This window comes from Hemitrygon akajei, chromosome 10 (genome assembly GCF_048418815.1).
Source record: "Hemitrygon akajei chromosome 10, sHemAka1.3, whole genome shotgun sequence".
NCBI lineage: Eukaryota > Metazoa > Chordata > Chondrichthyes > Myliobatiformes > Dasyatidae > Hemitrygon > Hemitrygon akajei.
Window position 1 is genome coordinate 126814240 of NC_133133.1, and position 26920 is coordinate 126841159.

A 26920-nucleotide genomic window follows, 5' to 3' on the forward strand; every position below is an offset into this window, starting at 1 on the left:
ATGGAGAAGTAGAACTCACATGTACCTGTGTCACAATGGAATAAAGGGTATTACAAAGGGATGAGAGAGGTACTTGCCCAGGTGGATTGGAGGAGAACATTGGTGGGGATGACGGCAGAGCAGAGATGGCTGAGGTTTCTGGGATTAGTTCACAAGGCACAGGATATACATGTCTCACAGAGAAAGGAGTTCTCAAATGGCAGGGGTAGGCAACTGTGGCTGACAAAGGAAGCTAAGGGCTGCATAAAGGCCAAGGAAAGGGCATATTAGGTAGTAAAAGTTGAGTGGGAAGTTGGATGATTGGGAAGCTTTTAAAATCCAACTAAAAGAGCTATAAGAAGGGAAAAGATGAAATATGAGGGCAGACTAGCCAATAGTATAAAGCAGGATACCAAAAGTTTTTTTTTCAGTTATATAGAGTAAAAGTGAGGTGAGAGTTGATATTGGACCACTGGAAACTGATGCTGGTGAGATAGTAATGGCGAACAAAGAAATGGCAGATGAATTTAATGGGTACTTGCATCTGTCTTCACTGTAGAAGACACTAGCAAAGTGCCAGAGGTCTCTGAGTGTCAGGGAGCAGGAGTGAATACCATTGATATTACAAAGGAAAAAGTACTAGGTAAAGTCAAAGATCTTAAGGTGGGTAAGTCACCTGGGCCATATGGACTACATCCCAGAGTCCTGAGGGAGGTTACTGAAGAGATAACAGATGAATTGGTCATGATCTTTCAAGAATCACTTGATTCTGGCATGATCCCAGAAGACTGGAACACTGCAAATGTCACTTCACTCTTTAAGAAGGGAGGAAGGCTAAAGAAAGGAAATTATAGGCCAATTAGCCTAACCTTTGTGGTTGGGAAAATGTTGGAGTCTATTATTAATGACGAGATTTTGAGGTACTTGGAGATTAATGATAAAATAAGTCAAAATCAGCACAGTTTCAGTAAAGGGAAATTTTGCCTGACAAATCTGATGGAGTTCTTCAAGGAAGTAACGTGCAGGGTGGACGAAGGAGAGGCAGTGGATGCCATTTACTTGGATTTTCAGAAGGCATTTGATAAGGCACCACACATGAGGCCGCTAACAAGTTAAAAACCTATGACGTTACAGGAAAGATACAGGCATGGATAGCGGAATGGCTGACAGGCAGGATGCAGCGAATGGGAATAAAAGGGGGCTTTTCTGATTGGCTGCTGGTGACTTGTGGGTCAGAGGTCAATATTGGGACCTTGCTACTTTTCACATTGTTTGTCAATGATTTAGATAGTAGAATTGATGGCTTTGTGGTAAAGTTTGCAGATGATACAAAGATAGGTGGAGGGGTAGGTATTACTGAGGAAGCAATGCGATTGCAGCAGAACTTAAACAAACTGGAAGAATGGGCAAAAAAGTGGCAGATGAAATACAGTGTTGGGAAATGTATGATAATGCATTTTCGTAAAAGGAACAATAGTGCGGATTATTATCTAAATGGGGAGAAGGTTCAAACATCAGAGGTGCAGAGGGACATCAGAGTCTTCGTGCAAGACTCCCAAAAGGTTAATTTATAGGTTGAGTGTGTGGTAAAGAAGACAAATGTAATGTTGGCATTTATTTCAAGGGGAATAGAATATCAAAGCAAGGAGATAATGCTGAGGCTTTATAAGACACTAGTCAGGCCACACTTGGAGTATTATCAACAGTTTTGGGCCTCATATCTCAGAAAGTATGTGTTGTCATTGGAGAGAGTCCAGAGGAGGTTCACGAGGATAATTCTAGGAAAGGAATGAAGGAGTGAAGAAAGCTAATGGCATGCTGGCTTTTATAACAAGAGGAATTGAGTATAGGAGTAAAGAGGTCCTTCTGCAGCTGTACAGGGCCCTGGAGAGACCAGGAGTATTGTGTGCAGTTTTGGTCTCCAAATTTGAGGAAGGACATTCTTGCTATTGAGGGAGTGCAGCGTAGGTTCACAAGGTTAATTCCCGGAATGGCGGGACTGTCATATGTTGAAAGATTGGAACGACTGGGCTTGTATACACTGGAATTTAGAAGGATGAGAGGGGATCTGATTGAAACATATAAGATTATTAAGGGATTGGACACACTGGAGGCAGGAAGCATGTTCCCGCTGATGGGTGAGTCCAGAACTAGAGGCCACAGTTTAAGAATAAGGGGTAGGCCATTTAGAACAGAGATGCGGAAAAACTTTTTCACCCAGAGAGTGGTGGATATGTGGAATGCTCTGCCCCAGAAGGCAGTGGAGGCCAAGTCTCTGGATGCATTCAAGAGAGAGTTAGATAGAGCTCTTATAGATAGCGGGGTCAAGGGATATGGGGAGAGGGCAGGAACGGGGTACTGATTGTGTATGATCAGCCATGATCACAGTGAATGGTGGTGCTGGCTAGAAGGGCCGAATGGCCTACTCCTGCACCTACTGTCTATTGTCTATAAGGGGTTAACAAATGAGGAGTGTTTGTCAGCTTTGGACCTGTATTCACTGGAATTTAAAAGAATGTGGGGGGAACTCATTGAAACCTACCGAATGTTGAAAGGACTAGATAAAGTGGATGTGGAGAGGGTGTTTCCTATGGTGGGAGTATCCACAACTAGAGGGCATAGCCACAAAATTGAGGGTTGACCTTACAGACCTAAGGTGAGGAGGTAATTTATTTTTTTTTAGCCAGTGAGTAGTAAATCTGTGGAATGCTCTGCCACACATTGCGGTGGAGCCCAAGTCCGTATATTTAAGGAGGAAGTTCATCATTTCCTAAGTGGTTAGGGCATCAAAGGATATGGCGAGAAGGTGTATGGGTTTGATTGGGATCCGGGATCAGTCATGATGGAGTGGCACAGCAGACTTGATGCGCTGAATGGCCTATTGCTGCTCCTATGTCTTATGGACTTATGGACCCTAGTGGTTGAGCTTTTTGGTGAGTCAACATCAAGAGTGCAGAACGGACAAGGAAGGTGTTCAAGTGACGAGGGTCGTTTTGAAGATGGATGTGTTTTAAGGGCATGGGGTAGTGAAATTGTAGCTGCGGGATTGACCATAAAGCCACAAGACCATAAGATATAGGAGCAGAATTAGGCCATTCAGCCCATTTAGTTTGCTTTGCCATTCCATCATGTCTGATCCCTGATCCTACTCAATCCCATACATCTGCCTTCTCGTCAGTCCAGTACCAGATGGAGAAAGAGACTATTAACACAGACGTAATGCAAGGATACATGCTTATAGGAGTGAGATAGATTGGCTGGTTGAGTGGCATCACAACAACAACCTTGCAGTCAGCATCAAGACCAAGGAATTAATTGTGGACTTCAGGAAGGGGAATTAGAGAACACAAGCCAGTCCTTATTGAGGGGTCAGTGCTGGGAAGAGTAAGCAGCTTCAAATTCCTTGGTTTCAACATCTCAGAGGATCTATTCTGGGCCCAACCCATTGATACAATCATAATGAAGACACAACATCAGCTATACTTCATTAGCAGTTTCAGGAGATTTGGTATGTCACCAAAGACTCTTACAAATTTCTACAGAATGTACCATAGAGAGCATTCTGACAGTTGCATGCACAGGATTGTGAGGCTGCAGAGGGTTGTAGACTTAGCCTTCTCCATTACTAGTGCAACCCCGCCCTCCATCGAGGATATCTTCAAAAGGAGCTACCTCAAGAAGGCGGCATACATCATTAAGGAACTTCACCATTCAGGACATGTCCTCTTCTCATTAATACTATTGGAGAGGACGTCTAGGAGCCCGATGACCCAAGCTCAACACTTCAGGAACAGCTTCTTCCCCTCTGCCATCAGGTTCCTGAACAATTGATGAACCATTATTCCTCATTAATACCTCATTATTCCTTTTTATTTGTGCTACTTATTTACTTTTGTGATTTATAGATTTTTGCACTGTACTGCTGCTGCAAAACAACAAATTTCATGTCACATGTCAGTGACAGTAAATCATATTGTGATTCTGAACAAGAGCACAATGAACAATGTTATATAAACAGATGGGTATTGAGGCAGTGGGGAGATAGACACCAGGAGGAAGGATAAAGGCAAAGCACTAGAATGCAGTGATGATTTGAAACAGCCTCAGGAAAGCTTGCCAGAATACGATAAAAGATGTGTTTGTATAAAAGTTTGGAACTTTTAGTGATGGGCTTGTGAAGGTAAGAAATCTGCAACAATCCTTTGAGATGCTATGATGGTGAATTAGCTTTTTATTCAAATGGCAAAATAATTGTATCAACTGTTTCAGCCTTCAGAACCTGAGAATTGTCTCACAATTCTCATCCCCAATCATACTAGTTTATTATTATTGACACAGTGAAAAGCTTTTGTTTGTGTGCCATTTATAGATCATTCCATTTATAAGTATATCAAGATAGTAAAAATGAAACAGGAATATGGAATATTGTGTTTAAATTGCACTGAAAGTGTAGTCTAGGTAGACAATTAAAGTGATGAGGCCACAACGAGCTAGGCTGGGAGATCAAGAGTTCATCATTTGTATGTCAGAGGTCCGTTCAAGGCTCATAATGGTGAGATGGAAACTGTCCTTGAGCCTGATGAAGTGAACTCTCAAGCTTTTGTACCTTTTACATGATGGTAGAGGGAGAAGAGGAATGACCAGGGAGAGGGAGCGAGGAGATCTTTGATTATGTTGTCGGCTTTCTCGAGGCAGCAGGAAGTGTGGACAGATTCAGTGAAGGGAAGTCTGGTTTTCGTGCTGGACTGGGTTGCATTCACAATTCCTATAAAAGAAACATGGCACCTAGTTGTGATATGAAGGATATCTCCTCCAAGGCATCGAGCACCCAGAGCTTTGGGAGAGGAGAACATTGGAAAAGAACTGCACTGGGGTTAATGATTTAGTGAAGTTAAGAGCTTGCCTTGAACTAGACACTTTGCACACTCTGTGCAGGGTTTCCTGGACAGGTACACGTTACATCCTGTGATCGCCTTAGACAGGTGCATGGTGACGAGCTGGGCAGCATGTAACTTCTTCCGGGAGCAATCCATTGCCACAATCTTCTGCACAGAACTAGACTCACACACAACAATTCCAGTTTTGTTAACCTGTGGGGACAGCCATGAGTTAAAACAAAAAATGAGAAAGGTTACTATAAAATGCACAGTAAACGTAGACTGGGCCAACAGCAGCCATGCATCACATAGATGGAAACTGATCATTATTCTTGCTGTAGTAAGGCTCAGGGTGAAATCAATCCAATAATGCCCTCTGCTTCCTCAGGAAATGCTACACCAGAATCCCTGTGAGTTATAAAAGCAGAACTGTATCACATCGATCCTGAAGCAAAGGTCCTGTAAACCTGGTTTGGAAAACACCCATCACTCCATCATTGTTGGAGGTGAGGGGCAGGCATTGCAGTAAGATAGATGACTATGTTGGGATAATGTTGCATTGCAGCGTGCTTGGCACTGGTCTGCCCTGACTAGATCTGTTGTCGTTAAGATCATGATATGCATGTCATACCTGAGACCATTCTCACAGGAGTAGCTACCTGTTATGTAAAATGCCAGTCCTGCAATCGGTAATCTCATTAGACTCTGGTTGAGTTGCCTTATTTAACTGGTTTGGACCAGTCAGAGTGTAAAGACACAAATACACAAGACTGGGGTGGGCAGAACCATGAAACAATGTTAGATGTAGCCCTGGACAATGACCAGTAAGAAGGTGACCCAGAGCCAATGGGATGGAGAGCCAATGGTTCAATTGACGAGGAACAGTATACACTCAGAAGCTCCAAGTACACAGGGGCGATAACTCTCCAGCAGGCACAGACCAACTATCGCGGATAAGGAGGACCCCACGGACATGCGGAGATCAGGACCACGAGGAACGCCTGGCCAGCATATACTCCTTTTCCGGGTATTATCTTTTTCTCTTCATTGACTGTTCATGGAGTGTCAGGGTTCTAGTAGGGAGCACATAGGTACACAAGAGTGTGAACCCACCTGCTTTTTTAGTTGAAATAAGAAAAGTTACTTGTTGGTATATACAGATTCTCTGTGCCTCACTGATCATTATTACAAGATGTGATTCTTGTACCAGAATTGGCGTCCCTGGGTGGGCTCGAGGATAAATCTCTTTGTTCAGTGGGAGATTCGAGTCGGACCACGTGGGTGAGGTACAGAGATCTGGGACCGAGTTAGCAGTTACCGACCCAGGATGAAGAATTCAGAAAATTCTGCAAGTCCACAGGACTTGGATTGTTTTGATTGGAGGGGATACCTCCAGACATATGTGTTGGGTAAGTGGCCACAAAATGAGGAGTTTGTCGGTCACCCTGGTTGTGAAGGGAAAACTGCTGGTGATGCTCTATGGAAAATCGCCCAAGGGAAGCTGTCGAGCAGGAAGCTTAAACAATTACAAAAACCAGTAGCGGTTGGTTGTTTAATTGAGGATTTGATAGAATTATGACAAAATGCTAAAGCAGAACGGCATAGATTAGAGTCAGAAAACAAAGGTCAGCATAAAGCTGAAACCGAGTGAGATAGGTTAGAAGGAGAACACCAAAGGCTCCAAAAGGAGGCAGAAACCTTTAGAGAAAGGGTTACTGATTTACAGGGTCAGAGAGGTATGGACTTGATGCATATTAACCAGCTTCAGTTGAAGTGTGAGAAATTACTTAAAGAGAAAAGTAAACTAGAGGAATCAACCACACTAGCGAAGGATGAAGTGGAAGGATTAAGAAAACAGTGCAGTGATTTAAAGACGGCTATGAATGTGATTCAGATATCAGCACAGGAAAGGACGAGTAACACTGGAGATCATGCAAAGTGTTTAAAGCATATTCAAAAGCTGCAGGCTTTTCTCCTAATGCGAGGAATAATATGTGCTTTTGGATCTGAAAAAGGGAACAAAGGTGAATATGGAGACATTGATTGGCATGATTTAGCAGATGGAGCTACTAGATACGGTTATGATAATTATGAAGCACCATCTCCCGAGGAACAACTCTCTCTTCTACAAGCGAGAATTGGAGGAGCAAATCTGCAGAGAGATAACAGACAACTGCAAGAGACAGAAAGTTGTGATTGTAGGGGATTTTAATTTTCCACACATTGATTGGGTCTCCCATACTGTTAAAGGTCTAGATGGGTTAGAGTTTGTGAAATGAGTTCAGGAAAGTTTTCTAAATTAATATATAGATGTACCAACTAGGGAGGATGCAATATTAGATCTCCTATTAGGAAATGAGTTAGGGCAGGTGACGGAAGTGCGTGTAGGGGAACACTTTGGTTCCAGTGATCATAACATCATTAGTTTCAACTTGATCATGGATAAAGAAAGATCTGGTCCTCGGGTTGAAGTACTAAACTGGAAAAAGGCCAAATTTGAAGAAATGAGAAAAGATCTAAAAAGCGTAGATTGGGACAGGCTGTTCTCTGGCAAGGATGTGATTGGTAAGTGGGAGGCCTTCAAAGGAGAAATTTTGAGAGTGCAGAGTTTGTATGTTCCTGTCAAGGTTAAAGGCAAAATGAATAAGAATAAGGAACCTTGGTTCTCAAGGGATATTGGAACTCTGATAAAGAAGGAGAGAGAGATGTGTAAAATGTCTAGGCAACAGGGAGGAAATAAGATGCTTGAGGAGTATAAAAAGAATAAGAAAATACTTAAGAAAGAAATCAGGAAAGCTAAAAGAAGACATGAAGTTGCTTTGGCAGTCAGGGTGAAGGATAATCCTAAGAGCTTCTAGATAGATAGATAGATAGATAGATAGATAGATACTTTATTCATCCCCATGGGGAAATTCAACATTTTTTCCAATGTCCCATACACTTGTTGTAGCAAAAACTCATTACATACAATACTTAACTCAGTAATAATATGATATGCATCTAAATCACTAACTCAAAAAGCATTAATAATAGCTTTAAAAAAAAAGTTCTTAAGTCCTGGCGGTTGAATTGTAAAGCCTAATGGCATTGGGGAGTATTGACCTCTTCATCCTGTCTGAGGAGCATTGCATCGACAGTAACCTGTCGCTGAACCTGCTTCTCTGTCTCTGGATGGTGCTATGTAGAGGATGTTCAGGGTTTTCCATAATTGACCGTAGCCTACTCAGCGCCCTTCGCTCAGCTACCGATGTTAAACTCTCCAGTACTTTGCCCACGACAGAGCCCGCCTTCCTTATCAGCTTATTAAGACGTGAGGCGTCCTTCTTCTTAATGCTTCCTCCCCAACACGCCACCACAAAGAAGAGGGCGCTCTCAACAACTGACCTATAGAACATCTTCAGCATCTCACTGCAGACATTGAATGACGCCAACCTTCTAAGGAAGTACAGTCGACTCTGTGCCTTCCTGCACAAGGCATCTGTGTTGGCAGTCCAGTCCAGCTTCTCGTCCAACTGCACTCCCAGATACTTGTAGGTCTTAACCTGCTCCACACATTCTCCATTAATGATCACTGGCTCCATATGAGGCCTAGATCTCCTAAAGTCCACCACCATCTCCTTGGTCTTGGTGACATTGAGACGCAGGTAGTTTGAGTTGCACCATATCACAAAGTCCTGTATCAGTTTCCTATACTCCTCCTCCTGTCCATTCCTGACACACCCCACTATGGCCGTGTCATCAGCGAACTTCTGCACATGGCAGGACTCCGAGTTATATTGGAAGTCAGATGTGTTAAGAGCAAAAGGATAGTAAGGGATAAAATTGGTCCTCTTGAAGATCAGAGCAGTCAGCTATGTATGGAACCAAAAGAAATGGGAGAGATATTAAATGGGTTTTTTGCATCTGTATTTACTAAGGAAACTGGAATGGAGTCTATGGAAATAAGGCAAACAAGTAGGGAGGTCATGGAACTTATACAGATTAAAGAGGAGGAGGTGCTTGCTGTCTTGAGGCAAATCAGAGTAGATAAATCCCCAGGACCTGACAGGGTATTCCCTCGGACCTTGAAGGAGACTAGTGGTGAAATTTCAGGGGCCCTGGCAGAAATATTTAAAATGTCGATATCCATGGGTCAGGTGCCAGAGGATTGGAGGATAGCTCATGTAGTTCCGTTGTTTAAAAAGGCTCAAAAAGTAAGCCAGGAAATTATAGGCCGGCAAGTTTGATATCCGTAGTAGGTAAATTATTGGAAGGAATGCTAAGAAATAGGATCTACAAGTATTTGGATAGACAGGGATGTATTAGAAAAAGTCAGCTTGGCTTTGTGCGTGGTAGGTCATGTTTAACCAATCTATCAGAGTTTTTCGAGGAAGTTACCAGGAAAGTGGATGAAGGGAAGGCAGTGGATGTTGTATACATGGACTTCAGTAAGGCGTTTGACAAGGTCCCGCATGGGAGGTTAGTTAGGAAGATTCAGTCGCTAGATATACATGGAGAGGTAGTAAATTGGATTAGACATTGGCTCAATGGAAGAAGCCAGAAAGTGGTAGTGGAGGATTGCTACTCTGAGTGGAGGCCTGTGACTAGTGGTGTGCCATAGGGATTAGTGCTAGGTCCATTGTTATTTGTCATCTACATCAATGATCTGGATGATAATGTGGCAAATTGGATCAGCAAGTTTGCTGATGATACAAAGATTGGAGGTGTACTGGACAGTGAGGAAGGTTTTCAAAGCTTGCAGAGGGATTTGAACCAGCTGGAGGAATGGGCTGAAAAATGGCAGATGGAGTTTAATGCGGACAAGTGTGAGGTATTGCACTTCAGTAGGTCAAACCAAGGTAGAACATACAAGGTAAATGATAGGACACTGAGGAGTGCAGTAGAACAGAGGGATCTGGGAGTACAGATACATAATTCCCTAAAAGTGGAGTCACAGGTGGATAGGGTTGTAAAGAGAGCTTTTGGTACATTGGCCTTTATAAATCAAAGTATTGAGTATAAGAGGTGGAATGTAATAGTGAGGTTGTATAAGACATTGGTGAGACCAAATTTGGAGTATTGTGTGCAGTTTTGGTCACTTAATTACAGGAAGGATATTAATAAGGTTGAAAGAGTGCAGAGAAGGTTTACAAGGATGTTGCCAGGAGTTGAGAAACTGAGTTACAGAGAAAGGTTGAATAGGTTAGGACTTTATTCCCTGGAGCGTAGGAGAATGAGGGGTGATTTGATAGAGGTGTATAAAATTATGATGGGTATAGATAGAGTGAATGCAAGCAGGCTTTTTCCACTGAGGCTAGGGGAGGAAAAAAAAGTCATGGGATAAGGGTGAAGGGGGAAAAGTTTAAAGGGAACACTGGGGGGGCTTCTTCACGCAGAGAGTGGTGGGAGTGTGGAATGAGCTGCCAGATGAAGTGGTGAATGCGGGCTCACTTTTGACATTTAAGAAAAACTTGGACAGGTATATGGATGAGAGGGGTTTGGAGGGCTATGGCCCACGTGTAGGTCAGTGGGAATAGGCAGAAAAATGGTTCGGCACAGCCAAGAAGGGCCAAAAGGCCTGTTTCTGTGCTGTAATGTTCTATGGTTCTATATCCTTCTATGGTACACAGTGGTTACCGCAATGCTATTACAGTTCTGGATACTGACATTCGGAGTTCAATTCCAACGTCATCTGAAAGGAGTTCATACATCCTCCCCATAAAATGCACGGGATTTCCTCCGGGTGCTTCAGTTTCTTTCTATAGTTGAAAGATGCATTGGTTAGTAGGCTAATACATTATTGCAAGTTGTCCTGTGATTAGGCTAGAGTTAATTAGGGGTTACTGGGCAGCATGGCTTGAAGGGCCAGAAGGGTCTATTCCAAGCTTTATCTCAATAAATAAATACATATATTCATACATACATACATAAACAGGGAGACATTAGATAGACATACCTTCCTTTTAACAAGTCCTCTCTTGCAATAGCACAAACCTATTCAAATAAACATTTATTTGTCTCCACCATAGATTCCAAGTTCATCTTCTTTCTTTGCTTGGAGAGTGACATGATTTTATCAGGTGCCACTGGCATAGTCCCATATCCAATAAAGATTCAATGAGTGGAATTAAAACTTTCCGTATCAGCATTTTTAACCCTGATTCCATCTGAACCAGGTTGTCACCATATATTACTCCCACTGGTTCCCATCCCCACCTCCTTCTTTTTATTCCATGGTCCACTGTCCCTTTTATTAAATCAAATTCCAACCCTTCTCAACCCTTTAACACTTCTACCTATCACCTCCCAGCCTCTTGCATCATTCCCACTCTCCACTCTCCCTCACCTGCCTATCACCCTCCTCATCTAGATCTACCCATCAGCTGTCAGCTCCCGCTCCAGCCCTTCCCCACCCCGCCCTGTGATTTTATATTGGCTATCTCCCCACAATCCCACCAGTGCTGATGAAGGGGTTCAACCTAAAATGTCGATAGTAAATATCCCTCCACTGATGGTGCCTGACCTGTTGAGTTCCTTCACTCTTTTGTGTTTTGCTCCAGATTTCCAGCACCTGCAGTCTCTTGCATCATTACTATCAATAGCGTTGACATTTCATGTGACAGAATCGTAGATTCATACAGCACAGAATATGGCCCTTTGGCCCAAATTGACCAAGATTCCTATCCAAGCTATTCCCATTTGATGGTGTTATGTCCATATCCCTCTACACCTTTCCTATCCATATAAGTATCCCAGTGTCTTCTGAATACTGTTATTGTACCTGCCTCAACCACTTTTTCTGGCAGCATGTTCTATGTCTATCTATAGACAATAGATAATAGACAATAGGTGCAGAAGTAGACCATTCGGCCCTTCGAGCCTGCACCACCATCATCTACTATCAATACCCAGTTCCTGCCTTGTCCCCATATCCCTTGATTCCCCTATCCATAAGATACCTATCTAGCTCCTTCTTGAAAGCATCCAGAGAATTGGCCTCCACTGCCTTCCGAGGCAGTGCATTCCAGACCCCCACAACTCTCTGGGAGAAGAAGTTTTTCCTTAACTCTGTCCTAAATGACCTACCCCTTATTCTCAAACCATGCCCTCTGGTATTGGACTCTCCCAGCATCTGGAACATATTTCCTGCCTCTATCTTGTCCAATCCCTTAATAATCTTATATGCTGCAATCAGATCCCCTCTCAATCTCCTTAATTCCAGCGTGTACAAGCCCAGACTCTCTAACCTCTCTGCGTAAGACAGTCCGGACATCCCAGGAATTAACCTTGTGAATCTATGCTGCACTTCCTCTACAGCCAGGATGTCCTTCCTTAACCCTGGAGACCAAAACTGTACACAATACTCCAGGTGTGGTCTCACCAGGGCTCTGTACAAATGCAAGAGGATTTCCTTGCTCTTGTACTCAATTCCCTTTGTAATAAAGGCCAACATTCCATTAGCCTTCTTCACTGCCTGCTGCACTTGCTCATTCACCTTCAGTGACTGATGAACAAAGACTCCTAGATCTCTTTGTATTTCTCCCTTACCTAACTCTACACCATTCAGATAATAATTTGCCTTCCTGTTCTTACTCCCAAAGTGGATAACCTCACACTTATTCACATTAAACATCATCTGCCAAGTATCTGCCCACTCACTCAGCCTATCCGTCACCCTGAATTCTCCTAACATCCTCATCACATGTCACACTGCCACCCAGCTTAGTATCATCAGCAAACTTGTTGATGTTATTCTCAATGCCTTCATCTAAATCGTTGACGTAAATCGTAAACAGCTGTGGTCCCAATACCGAGCCCTGTGGCACCCCACTAGTTACCACCTGCCATTCCGAGAAACACCCATTCACCATTACCCTTTGCTTTCTATCTGCCAACCAGTTTTCTATCCATGTCAATATCTTCCCCCCAATGCCATGAGCTCTGATTTTACCCACCAATCTCCTATGTGGGACCTTATCAAATGCCTTCTGAAAATCGAGGTACACTACATCCACTGGATCTCCCTTGTCTAACTTCCTGGTTACATCCTCGTATCTGTTTTATTCTGTTCAATATTGGCTTATCTCTGAATCATAAAAAGCAAAGAATGAATGTCAAGTTGTTGCTCTAAGAATTGTAGACTACTCAATGAGAGATACACAAGAGGTGATAAATGGGTGACTCTCTGAATTGGTGATAAAGGATCAGTACAAAATGAAGATCCATAAATTTAGAGAAATGACAAAGCCAGTGGTGTATGAGGTATGATTGATTCTGAAGAGATGGTTGATGGGAGACACGCAAAGATGGGTGTGCGAGGCAATTCTCAGACATTAGACATCTTCTCTGGCTAATGGAATAGTGGTAGCAGGTATTAATACACACAAGAGTCCACCAGCCCTAAAAAAAACCTGTTGAAATGTAAAGTACAAGCAGTAATCAGTTTTTGAGCTGTATCTGCAGAGCAGAGGTTACAGACCCACAGCAGTGCAACACACACAAAATCCTGGAGGAACTCAGCAGGTCAGGCAGCATCTATGGATAGAAATGAAGTTGACGTTTTGGGCTGAAACCCATCTTCAGGACTGAAAAGGAAGGAGGCTGAAGCCAAAAGCCCTTTCCACCTATTGCCTCCCAGGTCCTTACATTATCCCCTCCTCCCCCAATGACACATCCTCCCCCTCACTTATTCTCTCCTATCATCTGCCAGTTTATACTCATCCTACTCCCCTCACCTTATTCTGTAGAGACAGGAAGATACACAGCAGCAGAAGGGAGATATGTAAGTGATACAGGTACTAGAACTATCAGAAATGGAAGAACAGTAATAAATATGTGGGATGGTGCACAGCTAGATTGCATTTAGGAGATCCACAAGGGATAAAGGAGTTATTAAAAATGGTTGACTGAAGGAAGCCCTTTTCATTCTCTTCCAGGTTCACTTCTTGGCAGTAAACTGGTCATATTTTTGTATGGTTCTGTGCTGCTGGGATATTCCAGTTGGAGAGATCCCTATCCCATATACCCTCCTCCATTCCTACCATTGACATTAATGAGTTAATTGCATGTGATGAATCTCCACCTTTAAGAGAACTATCTAAGTTCCTCTACATAGATGATAAGAGCAGAGAGACTGGGAGAGGGACACATCCAAGGTGTGCACCATCGTAATAGTGAAACTGAATGGTCCAAAAGATGGAATCACCCTACAAACCACATTCCTTCAAAAAAGGATCTGGAGTTTGTAAGGTAAGTGAAAAGTGATCTGGTGCTTTCCCAGCATATATGATGAATAAACTCTGAAGAAGATATCAGAGTTTGTCATTGAAACTTCGATTATACCCTGTACTGGATATCTGTACCTGGGTGGAAGCCTGAGAAGAGTTTATTCGTACATTCCTTCAGTTGTGAACTGCAAATCAGGCAGAGTAAATCTATTATTCAGTTCAACCACTGTGTATCCCTACACTTGTTCCGCTAGTCAACAAGTCCAAACTGCAGACCACTCACAACCTCTTGTTCTCTTTGCCAGTTTCTATGTCTGCCTGGTTCTCATGCACATTAACAGTCCATGTTGGTAGATTCCACTCTGCTGATTAAATGCAGTGTGATATCCTGCTCTTGTCTGGTACAGATATCTCCACACTGAAATATATGACATGATATGAAGCAGTTGATCAATACTCTTAGCAAGTATCACAGCTCTTGAACACACTATCCAACTTCCTGTGTACCTGAGTCACCAGCCAAGGTCTGTCAGGTATCATATAGGTCAGGTGTCAGAAGATGAAGATAGAAGATTATGGAGGATGCTTGCTCTATCAAATGATATCTATAGACCTAAGCAGGAAAAGTCCTTAGATAAGGGGTTCCCAACATGGGGATCACGGCCCCTCAGTCAATGGTGGGAGTCCATAACATAAAAAGGTTGGGAACCCCTGTCACAGATGCTTAAAGTCATCAACCTTCACAGCATGGGTATCAAAACTACCAGAATGGCATTAAAGTAATGAGAAGGAACAGAAAAGACAGACTGCCAGATAAGCCTAAACCTAATATCCCCCATTGTTTTTTAACATCAACCCAACAATTCTCCTCATTATCCTGAATGGATATGACAGAGAAGTGAAGTTAAACAGTCTGTGATGTGGCAACAACTCTTCTCTTACTTTCCTGCTGCAGGGATCATTTAGCCTGTGTGTTCATGCTAGCTCCTAGCAGAGCTGTCACCAGTCCCTTTCCCATCTTGCTTGTCTCCCTGCAGCCCTGCAACTTGTTCTCTCTTGGAACCAGAGCAACCTGAAGTAACTCCCCCCCCCCCCATGTAGGTAGTCATAGGAAGAATGAGCAAACAACATGCAGACTCTTTCACCATATCCTCGACATGTTCCTGTATTGCCGTGATATCCACCAAACCAAAATCAGTTGTCACCTCCAGTCTTCACAAATGCTTAGTTAGGTTAGATAGAAAACAATTATTGGGCAATAGATAAGGCTGCAGAAAGTAGTGAACACAGCACAATGCAACACCGGCACATCCGTCCCAACCACTGACATTATCTACGAGAGGTTCAAGTTCAAGGTACTTTATTATCAAAATATGTATACTTTATACACCTTGAGATTCGTTTTCTTACAGGCAGCTAAAAACAAAGAACCCCAATAGAAACCATTTATAAAAAAGACCGTCAAACACCCAATGTGCAGAAAAAAAAGTGCAAACAACAAAAGTAAGCAAATAGCATTCAGAACTGAAGTTCATAAAAGTGAGTCCACACGATGATAGTTACAAGCCACAGCCACAGTTTGGCGCAGTCGAATAAACCTCACGGAGTAGCAAGTTGAAGTTTAGCGCAGAGTCAAATAAACTTCCTGGAGCAGCGAGCTGAAGTTCAGTGCAGAGTCGAGTAAACCCCGCGGAGCAGCAATTGAAACGGCCCATCCCTCTCTTCCAGCCCGGACACTCTGACCTTTTTCAATTTGGCCCAATGCTTAAATTGTTCAAACCTCAGGTCATTCCTTGCTCTCCGATTCAGGCCCTGCCACTTCGATATGCTCTCGGACCAGTGCCCTACCACCTCAATACAGCCTGTACCCAAATTTTCCAATTCGGCTCAGCACTTAAATCGATCAAACCTCGGGTGGTCCTCTCTTCTCACCTCGGTCCTGCTGAATCAAATTGCCTTCAAGTCCCTACCAGCTATTCCCCACTCTCTGGCACGGACTCCACCACCTCGATTCAGCCCGCACACACCTTGCCGCAACTGGTCTGCAACTTTGAGACTTCAGTTCCCACCACAAAAATGCCATGTTGTGTTGGGAAAGTTACAGTCTATTGTTTGCAGTGATCGTTTACCAGAAAAAGTGTGATTAATAAAGTATTTAGTTATTTTCTTTGTTTTATTTGCCACCAGCAAGTAGTCGCTGAGCTTTACCAGTGCCATCTTAAACCGTTAAGAAGGCAACATCTATCGGTCAAGGATTCCCACCATCTGGATCATGCCCTATTCTCGCTGCTACCATCGGGCAGCAGATACAAAAGAATGAAGTCCTACACCACTACTTTTAGTAATAGTTACTTTCTTGAACAGAACTGCACAACCTTATCCCTATCTCAGTATGAAACACTGCGGACCATCTCTTGCACAACCATGGACTCATCTCTGATTGGATTTTTACCCCCCACACAGTTTTTTTCAATGTATGGTATAATTTTAAGTATAATTTATATCTGTGAGTTGTCTGTACCAGGGTGCTGTGTGCCACTGCTCCTGCCTGGTACAGGTGTTTTCACTGTACCTGTGCCTCAATGGACTTGAGCACATGACAATAAACTTAACTTCAAGTACCATCCAATGACTCACACATCTTGATGCTAGCACTGGACATCACACTAAAATTGAAAATCTCATTTAGTTTTACTCCATTTTCTGATCTCTGGTTTACACACACTTCTTCATATTTTTACGCAAATATTTTTGAAAGAACTATCCAAGTTTACTCCAATAACAAGCTGGATACAGAGTGGCTTGCATACAAATGCTCTACACTGCTTGGTCTCAACTGGTAGAAATTCTCACATCTTGGCCAACCTCATCATTCAGCCTTGATTTTCCAGATGTGACTGAACAAGGTGCTTTTAAACATGGAGACACAAGAGACTGCAGTTACTGGGATCTTGAAAACAAGCTGCTGGAGGAACTTAGTACAAAGGTGAGTCCTCTGCTGAGGATAGATCATTCTACATTGGAGAAGGGGATGTCAGAGGGGAGGTGAAGTCCCAGCAGGGGTTTGGTTCCTCCAGTAACTTGTTTTTGGCCTTCATATGCAGTCAAGAATGAGGCAGTTATTTTGAACAACTGCAGTGGCTTGGCCACTTTGAAGAGGACTTGTTTCATAATTGGCTAATACCGAAATGGATCAGAGAAAAGATTTAATCTAAATTGGAATAGATCTGGTAAAACCCTGCCATGAAATAACCAGTTGTTTCAGATAAATAATGTTTTGATGAGAGATCTCCCTGGATTGCAGACCGATAGTACCTACAGCCACTTGCAATAGTTTATATCCAACTTAAGACCAGTGTTTTGTGCTCTACATAGAGATGAGATGCATGGATACCAACTTTTCATGTTAGTTTTCTACTCTTATTGTTTGGAGTGAGCCAGCTTCGTTTGCTTCTCTGAATCTGCTGTGATAGTGATAAGCAAATTTTATACAAATGATTAGTTTTATACTGTGTTATTTTTCTACTCTAATTACCTCGCATTGGTCTGGTTCCTCACAGAGTGGAGACTCCTCCATGTGCAGAGCGAGTAACATAAAGAGAGTCTCTTTCTTATTCAGCCGCATGACGGGGACACCACAATCTAGAACAAAAGTCACAACAACCTGCTTATATTCCACTATAAAAAGATTTAAACCGATCAAGTGTAGTTTGCATGAGTCACAGAAACACTTAATCTCTGATTTATTAGACACCTGGTGACCAGAGGCTAACCCACTAATTACATTCAGTAACTTAAACCAAGCCAAGGTGAAATGGAAGGGAGAAGGAAGAGATCCAGAGATTTCCTCCGAGTAAACAGCAGGTAAGGTCATGAAGTGTGGATGTCACTAGGTGACTGTTGGAGATGTTGTGATGCCAATCGCCTGGTACAGGCTAGATGGACAGTGAGTCTTTTCCTTTCATTTATGGATGGAGTTACAGCATCATAGAGCAAGGAGATGGCCCTTCAACCCACTGAGTGAATGCCAGCCTCAAGCATTCATCTACACAAATTCTATACTGATCCCATTTTACTTATTATTTAATCCACCTTCATTATTTTAAGTTCAGATGCAGGGCATCAAATCAAAATGTTAACTGCTCATATCTCTCCACAGATGCTGCCTGACCCACTGAGTTCCTTCAGCACTTTGTTTGTAGCTACAGGTTCCAGCATTAGCAGTCTCATCTGTTCCCATTTAATTCTCCCTGTATTCCCATCAACTGCCCCTGATTCTGCCCCTCACTCACAGATGGGAAAGTTCACCTCAGCCAATTAATGCACCAGCCCACACATCTTTGAGATATGGGAGGAACCTGGAGCACCTGGAAGGTACTCATACAGTCAAAGGGAGAAGATGCAATCCTTACACAAACAGAACATGGGTCAGGATTGAACCTGAGTCTCAAGAGATTCTACAATCCACAACACTGTCCTGGCCTGCATTCCCATGGCTCAGCAGAGAGACAGCTGGAAATCCAGGGAATGGGGAAAATTTGATCCAGGAGAGAAAATGATAATCATCCATCTAGCTGTGTTGGGACAATGTTACTCCCTAATAAAGAAGGAAAGTACAAACCATCATTACCTTCAGGCGACCTTTTATTCGACTGTTGGCTGGCACCTAGGGAAGAAAGGTATTGTTGAAATCTATTTCTCAACCTCAGTTCTTCTCTGTCAAGTGCATGGAAATTTTAATAATGTACTCACCAAACTAAACCAGCCTGATGTTTGGCAGGTGGAGTAATAGAAATTATTATGATTGTATTTCATAGACAGGAATGCCTTAAAGAATTTCATGCACCAGATTTTCTTCACCCATCCTACCCATGATATCCCCTTCGCCCATTTCAGGTAACTTGTTGATTAGATGCTCACTGATTCCTGCCTCAGACACATGGCTGCGAGCAAGGAAAGTCTGTAGATTAAATTGTGTTCATTTCAATGCAATAGGCCTGACAGGTACGGTGGATTAATAGAAGACGTAGACAGCCATTGTGGATACATGGTTGAGGGAGGGACAGGGCTGAGAGCTTAGTGTTTCAGGCCACAGATCCATTAGGCAGTACAAAGGTGGAGAAAAGAGAGGAGGGTAAATTCTGGTTAAGGACAATGTCACGGCAGCAGTTAGAGATGAAATTACTGATGGGTCGTCCAATGAGGGTTTTTGGGTGGAGCTCAGAAATGACATGGAGGTGATCACATTGTTGGGATTGTACTTGAGGTCCCCAGGCAGTCAAAAAGGAATTAAAATAACAAATATGCAAGGAGATGGTGCAGAGCTGCAAGAATAATAGGGTCGTGAAGGTACGGGATTATAATTTTCCTAATGGAGACTGGCACTATCATACTGTTAAGAGCTTAGACTTGTTGAAATTTGTTAACTGTGTTCAGGAAACTTTCCTTGGGCAATATAAAAAGTGCCCTACAAAGGAGAGGACAAAGATCGAGCCACACTGGGGTAATAGGGCAGGGCAAGTGATGGTAGTGCAACACTTACGGAGTAATTACCATAGTTCTATTAGTTATAAAACAGATTAGTTAGGGGATAGAACTCATCCAATTTCTAAATAGGAGCAAGGTAAATTTTGATGGTACATGACGGGGGCTTGCAAAGGTTGATTACAGCAGGTATTGTTTTGACAAAGGGACCATTGGCAAGTGGGAGGCTGTTAAAGGTGAGACAGTTTTTATATTCCTGTTACAGTGAAGAGCAAGGTTGGAAGGAATAGATAAAGAGATATTGAAGCCCATGCCTGGAAATAGGAGGAGATGTGGGTCACGTACAGTTAGCTGGGATCAACTGCATCCTTGAAGCAATATGTGTGGTACAGAAGTATAATCAGGAAAGAAAGCAGGAGGGAGAAAAAGAAACGTGAGATAACGTTGGCACAGAAGATTAAGAAAAAATCCAAAGAAATTTTATAAATATATTAAGGAAAAAAGAGGAACTTTAGAGAGAATAGGACCCTTCAAAGTCCAGAGAATATCCTTGAGTGCAGCCAGAGAAGATGGGCTAGGTTCTTAATGAATATTTCTCCTCTGTTTTTACCATGGAAAAAGGCATGAACATTTTGGAACTAGAAAACGTAAATGGGGAGTCTTTGGATTAAGTCTACACTACCTTATGGATGTCTTAAAAGCTATGAAGGCAGATAAGTCTCCAAGGCCTGACCAGTTTAATCCAAGAACATTGTTGGAAGCTAGAGAAGAAATTGTGGGAACCCTGGCTGAGATATTCAGAGTAACATTAACCATGGGCTAGTAGACTGAAGGGCGGCAAACATTGTACCGTTATTTAAGGAGGTGTCAAGAAACAAAATTGGGAACAATATACGAGCAAGTCTTACACCTGTGGTGCACCTGTGGTTACTGGAGAAGATTTTGAGGGATAAATACTTCTGGAAAGACAGGGATTGATTAGGGGCTTTTGGCATAACCTACAAACTTGATTGAGTTTATGATGAGGTGACCAAGAAAGTTGATAAAGGGAGGTTGGTCAATGAAGTTTCTATGGACGTCACTAAGATCTTTGATAAGATTTCACATGCTGCTGTGCTCTGGAAGCATTTTCTCTGTAGTGGCAAAACCATATTTCGCACCATACTCCTGGCCTGCATTCCCATGGCTCAGCACAGAGGCAGCTGAACATCCATGGAAACCAGTGAAAGGGGAAAGTTTGGTCCAGGAGTGGAAATGATTTTCATTCATCAAACTAATCAAGACAACGTGACTCCCTAATAAATCAAGAAACAATCATTACTTTCAGGCGGCCTTTCATCCGACTGTTGGCTGGCACCTAGGGAAGAAAGGTATCGCTGAAATCTATTTCTCAACTTCAGTTCCTCGCTGTCAAGTGCATGGAAATTTTAATAATGTACTCACCATACTAAACATCAGCCTGACGTTTGGCAGGTGGAGTTTAAGAAATTATTATGAATGTATTTCATGGATAGGAATGCCTTAAAGAATCTCATGCACCAGATTCTCTTCACCCATCCTGAACATGATATCCCCTTTGCCCATTTCAGATAACCTGTCTGTTGATTAGATGCTCATTGATTCCTTTCTCAAACATATGGTCGGGAGAAAGGAAAACCTGTTGGACCAAAATGTGTTCATTTCAATGCAAGAGGCTTGGTAGGTAAGGTAGATTAACTTAAGGTGTAGGTACCATTGTGGAAATGTGGCTAAGGAAGGGACAGGACTGGTAGCTTAGTGTTTCAGTTTACAGGTGTTTTAGGCCATATAAAGGCAGAGGGAAAATAGTAGGGTAAGGTGCATTTCTGATTAAGGACAATATCACAATAGCTGTCAGAGATGAAATTACTGATAGGTCATCCAATGAGCCTTTTTGGGTGGAGCTCAGAATTAAAATAAAGATGCTCATGTTGTTCACGAGGCCCCCAAGCACTCAAAAAATTTTAATTAACAAATATGCAAGGAGATTGAGCAGAGCTGCAAGAATAATAAGGTTCTGACAGAATGGGATTTTAACTTTCCTAACAGAGACTGGGACTATTGTACTGTTAAGAGCTTAGATTTGGTCAAATTTGTTAACTGTGTTTAGGAAACTTCCCTTGGGCAATATAAAAGGCACCCTGCAAAGGAGAGGGCAAAGATCGAGCCACATTGGGGTAATAGGGCAGGGCAAGTGACTGAGGTGACAGTAGGGCAACACTTTGACAGTAATTACCATAGTTCTATTAGTTTTAAAATAGATAAGTAATGGGACAGTCTGGTCCAAGTTCTAAACAGGAACAAGGAGAATTTTGACAGTATGTGACAGGTGCTTGCAAAAGTTGATTGGAGCAGAAATAAAAGATTCTCACTGTACATATTTTGATACATGTGGCAATAATAAACCAATTACCAATATTAGGGATTCTTGGCATTGTGGTTCTTTGCTTATCCTTGTCGGCTATGAAGCAACAAATCCTCCTCACTGTAGTTCTGGACAGGTGATGACAGAGGACTCTCACCCATCACACTTGGGAAAACAACAGGAACATCTGTCAACCAGATATCTGGGGCAGCCTGGCCTTTGATGTCCTGGGCCCAGATCAGTGCCAACCACTCTGTGGAGTGCTTCCAACCTCTCTCTAAACTACAGGGTTCATAATTGCAACACCAGCAGTTTGGCAGTGCCCCCACCTCCAGGCCAGACTGCTGCTCATGGTTGGATGTGGTGGTGGTGGTGGGAGAGCGGAGAAGCAGCCCCTTAGTCCAGAGTTACAAGCTCCCCCCATCCTCCACTGCAGGAGAGAAGCTTGGGGACACAATACAGAAGGATTTGGTAGAAGAAACAAGGTAGGGAAGAATGCTGGAAGGCAAGATTTCACATGTTTAAGTGAGCATGTTTTCATTTCCTGCACAAAGGTCTTGATTCAGGTTCAAGCTCCATCCCTGCTCTCCTGCCTGGTGCTACAGGGTCAAAAGAAGGGGACTATCAGTTCGGAGATCTGGAGGAACTACATGGGTCTTCATTAATTGACACTGGCTGTCACTGACTTCCCACGAGTTTGAAAAGGGGCCTCCATCCACACCTAATGCAGTGTCTGTGTGGACTTCATCTACCTGCACCTTGTACCATACAGACACTGAGGTAATAATGAAAGGAAGGTACAGTTTCCAGTGAACAAGCTGCATGATTTGGAGTGTATGTTAGCAAATAGTGAACCTTGTTAGGGTGACAATGTTTGAGGAAATCTTATGGGGAACATGTAACATTGCAGAAGTCAAATCACCAGTGGGGTAAATGCCAATCCAAACTATCCTTAGACATCTACTCACGCTTAACAGAACAGGCAATGATTCATGGCATTTTGGCAGAACTCAAGGGGCAAGTACATGAGGGTTCCCTCTGATCCAGGGATGATTGGAGGGGAAAGTATAGAGCTTTCGGTTGCCCTGGGCTTCATCATCAGCTACATCCCAGACATTAGCCTCAATTACAGGAGAGGGGAATAACAACATTTATATGGCTATAGCAGTTCTACTCAGAGAACCCCTGGCTACAACCACAAGATCAGCAAATCACAGTTATTCAACAACCTTTACCCTTTTCTGCACTATCTGCTTACCGTCAACTACTCCCTCTCTGCCTGAAAGCAGAAATGAGGTAGTGAAAGAGGTGAAGTAAGACAAAGCTTGATGATAAAGGTAGCATTTCCAAGAGCTCAACCAGGTTTCTGCAACATAATCGGACTCACTCTGGTGTCTGGAAAGAAGAAACCATTCTGCATCTAAATCCTAGAAAAGCCATCTTTAAACAGCAGAGTCAAAAACATGTTACCACAGCTGTGTCAGTGAGTGACTCATTTGTGAGTGACTCATGCAGTTGTTTTGTTGCTAAGCTATGAGCAAGAACTTCAGCAAACCCAACACAAGGGAAGTTCAAACAACACACCCAAAATGCTGGTAGAACACAGCAGGCCAGGCAGCATCTATAAGGAGAAGTACTGTTGACGTTTCGGGCCGAGACCCTTCATCAGGACTAACTGAAAGGAAAGATAGTAAGAAATTTGAAAGTAGTGGGGGGAGGGGGAAATGCAAAATGCGAAATGAACAAGGGAAATTCTTTCCTTACATGGGTCTTAGTTTCACAGAGCACTTACTAGATCTTATGCGGTTTTAGTTTCAGAGAACACTTACCAGGCGTATTGTCTTCCATAATCTCCTCTTTAAGGGATCACTGCCAGTTAAACTGTCAGCTGGATCTAGCTGCTGTGGTCTCACTGAGCAAGTCCAACACTGTGCAGGGACAGCTTTGCTGTGAACGAGAAAAGCCCTTGAAATGAGACAGTGTGAAGGAGAAGAGAGTGACCATATAAAGATACTCAGCCACTATTCAATCTGTTTCACTATATTCAGAAAGAGATGAAGTTAATTTTGTTCCAATAGTTTTAATGAAATCTGAACCTACCTTAGATTTTTCAGCAGGTCAATTTAAAAGGCAGAGTTAAAGGTCTGCTGCACGCATCATCAGAAGAGCTCTTCCAGGAAGTGTATTAAATGCGTTCCTACTAGTTTAACTATTTAAAAGGTTTCACTTTCCAAAATTTTTAGTTTCATTTTCTATTCAGTTCTGCATATTTCATTTTCTATTCATAGTTCTGCATATTAATATAGAAGGTATAATATCTGATGATCAGACAGGATTTATTAAAAATCGATATTCCCATTTTAATATACGGCAACTGCTAAATGTTGTGCATTTTCCATCCAAGGAAATATCAGAATGTGTGATTTCTCTGGATGCGGAGAAGGCTTTTGACCGAGTTGAATGGAATTAACGATTTAAAACCTTAGAAAAATTTAATTTTGGGCCCAATTTTATTCATTGGATTAAATTACTTTACTTATCTCCCTCCACTCGGGTCCTTACTAACTTACAGAATTTTAAACCAATTAAACTCCAACGTGGACCCAAACAAGGATGTCCGTTGAGCCCTTTGCTTTTTGATTTGGTATTAGAACCTTTAGCAATTGCCTTTCGAGAGTCTAAAGATATCACCGGTATCTTAAGGAAATTGCTTTTTATATCTAATGTTACAACTTCTTTACCCTCTATGATTCTTTTACTGACTAATTTTACTCAGTTTTCAGGATATAAATTGAATTTACATAAGAGTGATTTGTTTCCTTTAAATAATTTGATACCAATCGATATTAACCTTCCTTTTAAAATTGTAAGAAAACAATTTACATATTTGGGTGTAACAATCACTAAGAATTATAAAGATCTATTCAAAGAAAATTTTCTAACCTTAATGGTTATCTTCAGTTGTCCATTGGAATCCGATGACAACATCCACTCCTTTAACGGTGAGATCTTTGATGACTATACAGTCCTATCCTGGACCCACAAGCTCTATTGCAGGTGGGACATGTATATGTGGTAGTGGTGGTGGTAGTGATGGCAACCATAACTGCATTTCTCCTGGCTCTCTTCTGCTGTGTTCTGGTTGTTCTTTCCATCTCCAGAATACGAACCCCATCCCTACTCAGCTGTCACCAAGTGTTATGGTCAGCAGCAACATCCTCCAGGTCCTCAGGTCTGATCTTGCACTTCCTTAAAGCATTCTTCATCTGATCCTTATAGTGCTTCTTCAGCCCTCCAGCTGAGCATTGACCATGATGTAGCTGGCTGTATAACACTCTGCGGGTTAGCCGACATGGGAGCATCCTTATCATGTGCCTCAGCCACTGCAACTGACGCTGGGTGATCATGGCCTCAATACTTCTGCAGTTGGTCTTTACAAGTATTTCAGTGTGAGGCACCTGCTCACTCCAAGTAATTCCCAGGATGCACTGAAGGCAGCTTATGTGGAAGCGCTCCAAGGACTTGATGTGACAGCTGTAGGTTACCCGAGCTTCACAGCCATAAAGGAGGGTGGTGACACAGACTGCTTGTTATACAGCGACCTTTGTGGAGGAACGAAGGCTCCTGTTCTGAAAGACTCTACGCCGAAGTCTCCCAAAGGCAGCTGATACCTGTTTAATGCGGCTCTGGATGTCGTTGTCAATGCCGCTATCCTCAGAGAGAATGCTCCCCAGATATTTGAAAGATGGCACCACTGACAGCTTTTCATCACCAACAGTGAAGGCAGGTAGGGTGGGTGGGACACTAGCACTCCATTGGCAAACCACTTCTGTCATGGTGGTATTGTCAGTCAGCCCCATCTTGCTGTACGCTCTCACCGCCACAGCAAGGACAGTCTGAAGATCCTCCGGAGTATGGGCCACAAGAGCACAGTTATCTGCATGCTGCAGCTCCAGGACCTGTTCTCTATGGAGATTGGTGGTTGCGTGGAGCCTCCTGATGTTAAAGAGGTTGCCATCTAATCTGACATCCACTGCCACACCGCTGCTATCCTCAATCTCGTTGTGGAGAAGCTTGGTAACACACAGGAGGAAGATGTTAAAGAGCACTGGCACTAGCACACACCCCTGTGCATACAAGGAAGGGCTCTGACTCTTGTCCTCCTATGGTCACCCAAGCAGTCATCCTATCATGGAACTGGTGGAGGATGTTAACAAATTTATTGGGACAGCTAAAACTGAGGAGAGCATCCCATAAGAACTCTCTTTGCACAGTGTCGAATGCTTTGGAGAGGTTGACAAAGGCCATAAACAGGTCTTGATATTGCTCCCGGCACTTTTCCTGAAGCTGTCAGGCTGTGAAGATCATGTTGATCGTGCTCCTGTTCTTCCTAAATCCACGCTGTGATTCAGGCAACATTGACTCGGAGATGTCGCTGATGAGCCTCTGAAGCATCACCTTAGCCAGGACCTTTCCAGCAACAGAAAGGAGTGATATGCCCCAACTATTGCCACAGATGGCCTTGTCACCCTTGTTCTTATAAATTACAACAATGTTTGCATTTCTCCATTGCTGTGGGATGTTCTCATCTGTCCAGGCCTTGGTGATGTACTGGTAGAGGGTGTGCATAATATGTACCCTCTATTCAATAGACAATAGGTGCAGAAGTAGACCATTCAGCCCTTCGAGCCTGCACCACCATTTTGAGATCATGGCTGATCATCTACTATCAATACCCGGTTCCTGCCTTGTCCCCATATCCCTTGATTCCCCTATCCATGATACCTATCTAGCTCCTTCTTGAAAGCATCCAGAGAATTGGCCTCCACTGCCTTCCGAGGCAGTACATTCCAGACCCCCACAACTCTCTGGGAGAAGAAGTTTTTCCTTAACTCTGTCCTAAATGACCTACCCCTTATTCTCAAACCATGCCCTCTGGTACTGGACTCTCCCAGCATCTGGAACATATTTCCTGCCTCTATCTTGTCCAA

At 42.9% G+C, this 26920-nt stretch overlaps 1 protein-coding gene across 1 annotated transcript in view; it reads right to left on the reverse strand.

The window, feature by feature from the left end:
- Positions 1-24102, reverse strand: part of LOC140734666 (uncharacterized) — a 97042-nt gene extending 72940 nt beyond the window's left edge. Inside the window, exons 1-5 of the mRNA XM_073058924.1 lie at positions 24030-24102; positions 23759-23876; positions 18693-18728; positions 17598-17704; positions 4883-5069 (exon numbers count right to left, since the gene is read on the reverse strand). Coding sequence (XP_072915025.1) covers positions 4883-5069; positions 17598-17704; positions 18693-18728; positions 23759-23777 — 349 coding nt within the window. The 5' untranslated portion in view covers positions 23778-23876; positions 24030-24102. The remainder of the gene's footprint in view (positions 1-4882; positions 5070-17597; positions 17705-18692; positions 18729-23758; positions 23877-24029) is intronic.
- Positions 24103-26920: the final 2818 nt, after the last annotated feature.